Raw genomic sequence first — 10,060 nt, 5'->3', positions numbered from 1 at the left:
ATCAAATTGGCTTTGGCCATGCTACAAAATAGTTTTGCGTTGACTGATAGGCTCATTTCACTTTTAAGTATCATTTTGAGATTTTCAAGTGTACATATTACATCGTTCAAATACCATGGTACATCTTTGTACATAATCCTTGTCAATGGGCATTAGAATTTCGCTCCAAATATTTCCAATTCAGTTTTGATTTGTGGCCAAACTTTGGATCAAATTTATGAGATCGGAATTGCAAATTAAATCCCATTTAGTTACGTGTATGTAAGTGGACCAAATCGTAGAGAAAATGTCAGTGATCTGCTGACAGTTGTTGAAAGAGTTCAGCCACTGGAATCCGAGTCCAAAACACCCATTCAGATCTGACAACATAGCTACTAAATTTACATTGGTTTAATAGTACATCTCAATCATCCTACGTACATATGCAGTTCTGGAGCCTTCCAATTGATGTGTATTTTGGCATTACGGCCTACGTATATTTCTATTTGAAGCACTCTTGTTTAACGATTTCAAAGCAACATAAATATCTGAAGGACCTCGTATTCTTGGTGAATTTTCATAATTCCGCTCCACGAGCTCGACACACGTCATTTTCATTCCCTGTCTATTTTGTAGGTGGAGAATGGGCGTTACTTGGGTCAGAAGGATCTAACCCTGGAGAAACTTCACAACGAAATGGGCTGCCAAGTGGTCTTTATTGGGATTGGGAATCCCGAGCCCAAGAAAATCCCCATTTTTGAGCCTTTGACCGAGGCCAATGGTTTTTTCACCTCAAAGGACTTCTTGCCCAAAGTGGCCAAGGCCTCCAAACCTGGCATGTGTAACTGCAAGTCTGGCCTTCCAGAGTTGTACGGGAATGTCATTGTCCTAGGAGCAGGTGACACGGCCTTTGATTGCGCCACATCTGCTCTCCGCTGCGGAGCCAAACGGGTCTTTGTGGTCTTCCGAAAAGGCTTCACCAATATTAGGGCTGTTCCTGAAGAGATGGAACTGGCCAGGTAAAAATGTTATAAATGGGATTCGCCGTTTTTTTGGATTAGATCAAAAGAAACACGAATCTTGTCATTTCAGAGAGGAAAAGTGCGAGTTTCTACCGTTCATGGCTCCGATGGAAGTGGTCCAACGCTCAGATGGTCGAGTGAGCCACTTGGTCTTGGCCAGAACTGAACAGAACGATGATGGAACTTGGTTCACGGATGAGGAACAGACCATGAAGAAGAAATGCGACTTTATCATCTCAGCCTTCGGATCTGGTCTCTACAGTGAAGACCTCAAATCAGCGATGAGCCCGGTCAAACTAAACCGTTGGGGAACGCCCGAGGTGGACACCCTCAAGATGACCACATCTGAGCCGTGGATTTTCTGTGGTGGAGATCTAGCTGGTACGGCTGAGACAGCCGTGGAAGCGGTCAATGATGGTAAAATCGCCGCGTGGTCTATACATCGCTACCTCCAAGGGCTTTTCAAGGTTGAGATTCCGGAGGAGCCCCGTCTCCCCAAGTTCTTTACCGCTATAGATGACGTGGATCTGAGTGTTGAAATGTGCGGCTTGAAATTTCCCAATCCCTTCGGACTGGCTTCAGCTCCACCTGCCACCACGTGGCCCATGATTCGACGAGGTTTTGAGGCTGGATGGGGCTTTGTGGTCACCAAGACCTTCAGTTTGGACAAGGACATTGTTACCAATGTTGCACCACGTATTGTTCGGGGAACCACCTCTGGACACACCTTTGGCCCGGGACAGGGATCGTTTTTGAACATTGAGCTCATCACGGAAAAAACTGCTGCCTATTGGTGCCAGTGAGTCCAACGGTGTCAGTCATTTACTTCCGGATTTAGCAGCACATTGAAACCTTTGAATCCTTCTTTTTTTATAGAGGCATTGGTGAGATCAAGGCCGATTTCCCCACACATGTGATCATTGCCAGCATCATGGCCTCATATAATAAGGAAGATTGGCAAGAGTTGGCCAAGATGGCCGCCAATGCAGGAGCTGATGCTCTTGAGCTCAACCTCTCCTGTCCTCATGGCATGGGAGAGCGAGGTATGGGTTTGGCTTGTGGACAAGACGCCAAACTTGTGAAGAACATTTGCCAATGGGTCCGGGAAGTGATCACGATTCCATTCTTCGCCAAGCTCACTCCCAACGTTACCAACATTGTGGTGATTGCCTCGGCCGCCAAGGTGGGTTTTCAATGTACATAAAATGCCAAGGCCTTTTGGATGGTGGAGATGATTCATGATTCATGAATGAGTCCAAACCTCATCCCACGTACGCTACTTATGACGAACTTTGAACATTCGCTCGACCTTTAGAACCAGAGTGATGTTTACGAAAACAACCAACATACTTTCTCAACATGTTAATGATGCCGTTTAGCCTCTTGTATCGATCATTCATGCAATCAATCAAAATCAACTTCAATTTGCAGGAAGGGGGAGCTGATGGATGTACTGCCATTAACACAGTGTCTGGGCTCATGGGCCTGAATTCAAAGGGTAAGGCCTGGCCAGCAGTTGGTGTGGAGAAGAAAACCACTTATGGTGGGATGTCTGGCAATGCCGTTCGACCAATGGCTCTTCGTGCCGTCTCAGCCATAGCCAAGGCCCTACCAGGATTTCCCATCTTGGCCACAGGTGGAATCGATTCCGGGGATGTGACTTTCCAGTTCCTGCAAGCAGGAGCTTCCGTCATGCAAGTGTCGAGTGCCATTCAGAATCAAGACTTCACCGTGGTTGATGACTACATCACTGCGCTCAAGACCTTGTTGTACTTACAGGTACAGTTGAATCTGGCATGCTATAATTAAACCACTTCACTCTTGGGATTTGTTTGAGTGGTTAGAAAAGGAGGGTTTGGGCGCCTTTCAGTCTGGTGAGGTAAACGAATGCTTATTGGGGTACTTCAGGCTATCGATGAATTGGATGACTGGGATGGGCAGAGCCCACCCACTGCCAGGACGTACAAGGGCAAAGCGGTGATCAACCTTCAAGACACAATTGGATCGAACAAGCCGTTGCCCAATTTTGGCAAGTTCGCCAAACAGAAGGAGGAGGCCTTGGCCAAGGTCAAGAAAGAGTCGGACCTCCTTCGAGAAAATAAGGTTCATAGCTATCGTCCGGGCTATAAACCTCAGAAGAAAATTCCAAGCGTTCAAGAAGTGATTGGTCGAGCTCTGGATTCGATTGGAACCTACAATGACTTAGACAATAAGTGAGTTACCATCCAGTACATAAATCATGTTTCCACTCCAAGATATAATTGGACATTCTTTGTACAGGCAACACGTGGTGGCTTTGATTGACCCCGAGATGTGCATCAATTGCGGAAAATGCTACATGACTTGCAACGATACCGGTTATCAGGCCATCGAATTCGATGCCGAAACACATATTCCCTTTGTAAGTTAATACCACCGATATGAAAATGGGTCAACATTGGTTTGCAAATGCCAAATTCGATTTCACAGGTGAAAAACGATGCTTGCACTGGATGTACTCTGTGCTACTCTGTGTGTCCCATCATTGAATGCATCAAGATGGTTCCTCGAGAGGACATCTACCAACCGAAACGTGGAATTGATCTGGACGAGAGCTGGACACCAAGATTGCCCGGCATTCAACTTCGAAGTGGAACCAACAATCAACTGGCCTGTCAAGATGGCCATTTAACCGTGGAAGACAAGTAGATGGTCTTCAATGGCCACTTATCGATGGCCCGTGTGTACAGTCCTGAGTAATAATTGAAATAAAGAGCATATTTTTAATGAATGATGGCTTTGCTGTTTGCAGCATCTTATTCATGAACAGCAAAAGATCGCATATTAACACAATGAACTCCTACTTACAAGGCACATGGAAGAGGTACGTATTTACTCGTAAATGAGCACGTTGATTCATTTATTCAACCCATTCATGAAGGTTGGTTGATATTGAGCCATAATGGCCAAGCCAAATAGTGCTTCAGAGAAGATGCCCAATTTCCAGATTCAAATGGTTCAACGATCATTACTGAGGTCACTCCGCGTGGGTTTGCGAGGATTGGACCATTCTATTGGTACACTCTCGTTGCATCTCAAGTGGTTTGGATTGTATAAAAGTTTGAAGCCAATTCAGAATGGAATCAATCACGATCGGCTTTTGGAACCACTTGGAACCACTGAAATATGAACGTGAAGGCCTATCTAAACCGAATTGGCTTTGAATGCGGCAATGAGTTGCCCCCTCCCACAACTGAGACGCTTCAACGGCTTCAAAAACTTCATCAATTGTCCATTCCGTGGGAGAATCTGGACGTGGTCACGGGTGTTCCGATTGATCTTTCAATGTAAGAGCGAGATTATCCACTAGGTTTGAAACACAGTTGAAATCAATCGAACCCTATCTTATTTACAAAGGGAGACGTTGTATTCCAAAATTGTGGTGAATCGCCGAGGTGGTTGGTGCCATGAGCTTAATTGCCTTTATTCGTGGCTCCTAAAGCAGTTGGGGTTTGACGTGACCCTCGTTTCCAGTCGTTTTTGGGTGATGGGATCATGGAACCGAGAAGGAGATCACATGCTGATCCTGGTCAAAATTCCGACCAATCAAGACCAAGATCTGACCTTCATCTCCGACGTCGGATGGGGAGAAATGCGGGTAAGGTTGCAATGTGGATAAACGTATGAGATTTTTCGATTTCAATTTTCAATTTTTGACTGGTTCCATTTCAGGCCTTTGTGGAGCCGCTTCCTTTGGAGGCTGATACTGTAGTTACTCAAATCAATGGGCATTTTCGTTTAATGAAGGACGACCTCTCCCAGGAATGGACTTTATTTAATCAAAAGATTGGCGAGTTTGATTCCAACGCGTGGACGAAATGTTGCAAATTCACCCTCCAGCATTCCACATTAGAGCACTTCCAAGAGATCACTCGAATCTACGCCAATGGTCTGGACGAAAAGGTTCTGATCCTCAAAGAGCTGCCCATCATTATGAAAAAGGTACACTAAGCAACACTTTTCGGTCCGTAAAAAGTCCCCAATTATAAACAATCCATTTCTGACCCTATTTAGAGTGGTAATGGTTCCGAGGCCAACATTGTCATAGGGGGCGCGTGTCTCCACTTCAATAAGATTGGCAACTTGGCCAGGAAGATGGTGACCTTTGACCTTCCCCTTGAAGTTCCCTCGGATTTTGGAGAACTTCTTTTTCAAACCTTTGACCTCAAGGTGGGCGAAGGGCTGGCGGACAAGGTGATCGATCAGATCCAGCGCTCTGGGCAGCTCATGGCCGCCCTTAGTGGTGAAAAGCAGCCTTCAAATTTGAATGAAGTCCTCGAATAACCTTGTCATTCATTCTATTCTGTTGGAAACATTGGAAACAAATGTTTTAAAGACATCACCCACACATCATGATCTCGAATTCCAAGCATGTGTCCTACTTGTCACTCACATTTATATGCAATTGATAGTTTTGATACCGTCCCTTCTTTTCAAATAAACGACAGTCTGTCCCCATTGAACAAAAAAGCGGTGCAATAAAGATGTAGGTGGCAGCACGGTCGACTGACACGGCATTTTGCGGTTTTGCCATTTTTCCAAGAAACCATCATGAACAAACGGGGAATAATTGGACCAACCGATGACTAGCAATTGAGCGAGAAGCCTCAAGAATAATGCTCCTTTGACAACCTGAAACTAGCCTTTTTTAGTACAACAAAAGATGCGTATTCCAAGTACCCAAGGTGAACCCTCGCGATGAGGAGTGAATGCACACACGCCGGGTTGTCTTGGAGGCATCGCTCAGCAGAGTTCACTGTGTCTATAAAACAGGTCCCCAACCCGACCAAGATTCACGTCATTGGGCAATAAAACTAGAGAACAATTTAAGATACATCTGAGAAAACCCCGGCCAAAACCAGGATATATTATCAAGTAGATCATCGACAAAGTGTGCATTACTTTTCCTTTCCCACTCTTTTTCAATTTGCTACTAATATAGGTTTTTTGAACGTTTTTGATCCACTCTACCAAGCAAAAACCCCAATGTATGGTTCATCATAAAGCGTTTTGGGTGCTCATCAGTTGGTCCGTAGAAGGTGTTTTTTGGTCAAGATGAGGCTTGATCAATAAATGGGCCCCTCCATTAGCATTTCCTTGCAAATGTTGGTCGGGTCCGATGATAGTGTGGTACTTGAGGTGTCGTTATGCCCTAGGCCTTTTTGCTTGGAAAGGTTGTCATGACAGGTAGGTAATGCGGAGCAGCGTGCTTTAGGCAGAGCTCGAGAAGGCGGCGCCATCAATTGTTGACCAGAGCATCCCTCACTCCAACATCCATCTTTCTCTCGTCAATATTTGTCTTGGCTTTATCTGGGACAGTCTGTCGAGTAATTGTTCCGAGGTTCATCTGAAAATCAAGTTTTTGTCCTGAGTCAGCCGTGATTCTTGATAATCCTGCGTCCGTACATCCAGTAACTGTGCATGTCCAGTACCACACAATACACGCATTTGAACTTGTGGGGAAGGGCCAGTTAACCAAGTGCAAAATCGTGGTGAACAACATCGGCTCGGAAAAATCATCATGGATCTCAAGGAATATCTCAAACGAATCGGATTCGAAGGAGAGGCTCAGGCTGATCTACGCACTCTTAAGAACATGCAAACGAGTCATCTCCTCACAGTGCCTTACGAGAACTTGGACGCCTTGATGAACAAGCCCATCATCCTGAAAAAGTAAGGGATCAACATACTTTAGTTCGGGTTTCGATTACTCCACCCACCACACAACGGACTTGGGCTCAGAGCACTATAAAAATTGGACAAGTTTGGCTAATTAGGTCCATCTTGAGATGCTGCACCAACGAGAGACGACGAGCATAGGAGACGATGATCAGTTGTAATAAACTTTGACTAGGACTCGATAAACAGGACTTCTTTGAAGTGGTGGCAGATCACGAAATTGGATCCTTCCAGTTCTACGATAATCGTACTTAAACATTGGCAGCGAAACTATCACTATTTTTGAAGAACCGAGTATCAATTAGCCTTGGCCATGTATCGTCTTAATTTTATTATCGCCATTGATGAATAGAACTCTTGGGATCCTCCGCTGCAAGTCAATGTTTGTTATTGTTTAAGTTGATCTGTCGTCAGATGAGATTGAAAGCAATTGCCACGACTACGTACTTCATCATAAGGGCTTTCTTGATTTGACAATATTTTTTTGCACACAATGCAGAATGATCCAGCCCAAGCCCGCACTTGTGCCAACCCACTTAGGTAGCTTTGTTTATCATTATCGATTTAGATCTGGGGTATTTTCGATCTCTGTAACATACTACACACCCGGAACTATTTGCCTTCGATTCCCCCAAGGATAATATTGAAGGTGCCTTTTATGCGACCTCCTTTGGAGATTCCAGTGAGTTGCTCTACGACAAGATTGTGCGCCAAAGCCGAGGGGGTTGGTGCCACGAGTTGAATGGGCTCTTCCATTGGGCATTGGAGCAAATCGGCTTCGAAACCTGGTTTGGCAATGCGAAATGCCGCTCCCGGGACGGAAAACAATGGTGCCGGGATTTCGACCACATGGTCTGTTTGGTCCGACTGGGCGACGAGATCTTCTACGCCGACGTTGGTTTGGGTAGCTGCAAGGTAAATAGACGTGCCCTAATCAGGACCCAATCAATCATCATCATCATCATCATAAACACATCTGAGCCTCCCTGTACCTATTTCTAAAACCAGTCACTTTGAAATTATGACCAAGACTCCAAGGCTTTGATTGATTTGAAGAAAGTTATCATTCACATGAAATGCATTGCCGCTTTGGAACCTTGGTTACGTTTTCGAATTGAACTAAGATGCTTTATGCTAAGACATGATATTGTGTCTACTGAGTGAGTGACTATACCTACAATACGTACTTGGTTGCAGAGACCTTTCCATCCCATTTTGATTCGCGATGGCGAAGTCTCGAAACAAGCCACGGGCACTTTCCGGTTGAGCTTTTGCAAACAAACGGCGGAATGGAGCCTCTGTCACCGAGGAAAAGGAGCGAGCGGAGAATGGGCCACCATGCTCAAGTTCTGGACGCAGCCTTTCCTGTTGCGCGACTTTCAAGATACTTGTACCACATATGAGAAAGGATTAGACCAGAGAGAATCCCTATTAGGTGTCACGCCTGTGGTGGTCAAGGTGAGAGTGCCCATGCGATTGTATCCTTAGTGTCCTGATCCAGCCCATCCTAACATGGCTTCTGGTCTCTTCCTCTCCTTCTACACGCTGGTCAACAGAGTGATCCCGCGGACTCCACGGCCACGCATATGATCATCGGCAATAAATACAGACTTTATTGCAACGTGGGCCTCAAGAACAAGACCACCTGTCTCAAGGAAGATCATGTCACTCTCGAGCAGCTCCACTGGAAACTCAAGAACATCTTTGGGATCAATTTGGAACTGGAACAGATGGACAGTTTCTATCGTCATCTGCCCCAGGCTCACATAGACCGTACTCTACAAATTCCAATGGTAACTCAAGTCCAGGACAAATGTTTGCTTATGATTTCAGGCGCAATGGGACGCTGATGCTCAAGGGAACCGACTATAACAATCACGATACTAATGACCAGTGACATCCACAATGAGGAATAAAAATGACCTGTTACTTTCTCCCGCCTCCTTTCGTTCGTTTCCCTTTGGTGGAATAGATAAGATAACCCTTTGGGGCACCACATCTCAGCTCACAGACAAAGATTTGTTGACGTTCCATTATTCTTGGCAATTGAATTCAGAAATAAACTGGCTTGTCGTCAAAAGACCATTCGTGGTTCTTGACTCATTTCTCAGAAGGGTAAGCATCTTCCATGACTCATGACTTCATTCTAGAAAAGGCTAAACGAACGTTTTCTTTTTTGAAGATCCAAAGGAATCCTAAACATAAACGTAAAACGTACTGGACCTTAGATGCTTTTAAACCTCAATTCTGTTTATTTACATTCACCCCTAATTGATATCACAACACAATGAAATCTTCACGAAGCCTCTGGTTGAATCTCAAATCACCTCGAGCACCTGAGGGGCTTCCACGCTTTGAATCTGACGAGGTAATTCGATGTGGCCTGACGTAATGGGCGGTTGTCCACTCAACTTAAGATAAGAGTAATGGATGGATGTCACTCGAGGTGTCAAAAATCCATTGAAATTTGGGCTTATTACCCTCGGCGATGGATTGATAATACCATATCGCATGAGGTCCTGTCAGAAGCAGTACACCTCAAAATAAAACTTCAAACATTGGCTTCAAAAGAAAGGGAAGTAGATCGTCGTTATTCATAGAGATTTGCCCAAATCAAACGCCAGAATTTGTTTCCAAAAGGACTTGTAGGTAGGTTGTTCTCGATTGAACCTTTGTATTCATATGTTTTTTTTCCTCCTTTCATACTTAGTCAGAGGATTCATTTCAATCTAATGATAGGGAAGCGCCGACTGGACGTTTTGGTCACAAAGGGATAATTTTTGTAACAATGCCACTCCTGACTTTGCTGCACTATTCGACATCGACTAGTTATCCTCCAGGCACATCTTTGAAGAGGTGGGAAGATCAAGATCAGTGGCTCTTTTTTGTTCCTTGTTCTTTAGTGTAACCGCAACTGAAAGGGCAACCACGGGTCTCAAGTTGGATTCAGTGTCTCGGCGTCTAGCGCTTATAATCGAGAAATGGAAAATTTGTGCTACATTGAGACACGAACAATTTTTCTCTTTCAGCCGCAGGCTAAAACATATAAGGGAAGATATAGGATAGGTATTCTATATGATCAGTTCTGCATGAACTCCTTGAAACAATAATTTCTCATGCAACTAACTCTATTACTTTGAGGCTAAAAAAGGCCACCATTGTTCCATTGATTGAACATACGGTATTGATAATATCAAATGCACTTTAAAAAACGTGTTTTTATCTCTGATTTCATCATCCCTAATGGTGGGAAATCAAATGGGCCAACTTATTTTCGATAAATTGAACAAACTTTCTTTTTGACCAAATTTAACGAATGATCTTGACCTCAGATAAGTTTG

General features: G+C 44.4%; 3 protein-coding genes across 4 annotated transcripts in view; all 3 read left to right on the top strand.

Moving 5' to 3' along the window:
• Positions 1-3,771, top strand: part of LOC131890072 (dihydropyrimidine dehydrogenase [NADP(+)]-like) — a 6,007-nt gene extending 2,236 nt beyond the window's left edge. Inside the window, exons 4-10 of the mRNA XM_059239346.1 lie at positions 616-998; positions 1,072-1,800; positions 1,878-2,184; positions 2,433-2,780; positions 2,910-3,214; positions 3,282-3,402; positions 3,471-3,771. Of these exons, the coding sequence (XP_059095329.1) occupies positions 616-998; positions 1,072-1,800; positions 1,878-2,184; positions 2,433-2,780; positions 2,910-3,214; positions 3,282-3,402; positions 3,471-3,689 (2,412 nt within the window). The 3' untranslated portion in view covers positions 3,690-3,771. The remainder of the gene's footprint in view (positions 1-615; positions 999-1,071; positions 1,801-1,877; positions 2,185-2,432; positions 2,781-2,909; positions 3,215-3,281; positions 3,403-3,470) is intronic.
• Positions 3,772-3,907: 136 nt separating this feature from the next.
• Positions 3,908-5,657, top strand: LOC131890073 (arylamine N-acetyltransferase 1-like). The gene is made up of 4 exons (XM_059239347.1): positions 3,908-4,327; positions 4,398-4,638; positions 4,713-4,982; positions 5,055-5,657. The coding sequence occupies exons 1-4, from the start codon at positions 4,167-4,169 to the stop codon at positions 5,322-5,324; spliced, it is 942 nt and encodes a 313-aa protein (XP_059095330.1). The 5' UTR covers positions 3,908-4,166; the 3' UTR covers positions 5,325-5,657.
• A 518-nt stretch (positions 5,658-6,175) lies between these two features.
• LOC131890074 (arylamine N-acetyltransferase, pineal gland isozyme NAT-3-like) lies at positions 6,176-8,799 on the top strand. Of its 2 annotated transcripts, XM_059239349.1 has the most exons (5): positions 6,179-6,713; positions 7,403-7,634; positions 7,917-8,177; positions 8,276-8,492; positions 8,553-8,799. In XM_059239349.1, exons 1-5 carry the CDS (start codon positions 6,562-6,564, stop codon positions 8,567-8,569), a joined length of 879 nt encoding a protein of 292 aa, XP_059095332.1. In that variant the 5' UTR covers positions 6,179-6,561; the 3' UTR covers positions 8,570-8,799. The 2 variants fall into 2 exon arrangements, with proteins under 2 accessions (XP_059095331.1, XP_059095332.1); XM_059239348.1 differs by having other exon boundaries at positions 6,176-6,713; positions 8,276-8,799.
• Positions 8,800-10,060: the final 1,261 nt, after the last annotated feature.

Source organism: Tigriopus californicus, chromosome 11 (genome assembly GCF_007210705.1).
Source record: "Tigriopus californicus strain San Diego chromosome 11, Tcal_SD_v2.1, whole genome shotgun sequence".
In the NCBI taxonomy this organism is placed as follows: Eukaryota; Metazoa; Arthropoda; class Copepoda; order Harpacticoida; family Harpacticidae; genus Tigriopus; species Tigriopus californicus.
The sequence above is the reverse complement of the archived record's forward strand: the minus strand, read 5'-3'. Positions and strand labels throughout refer to the sequence as shown.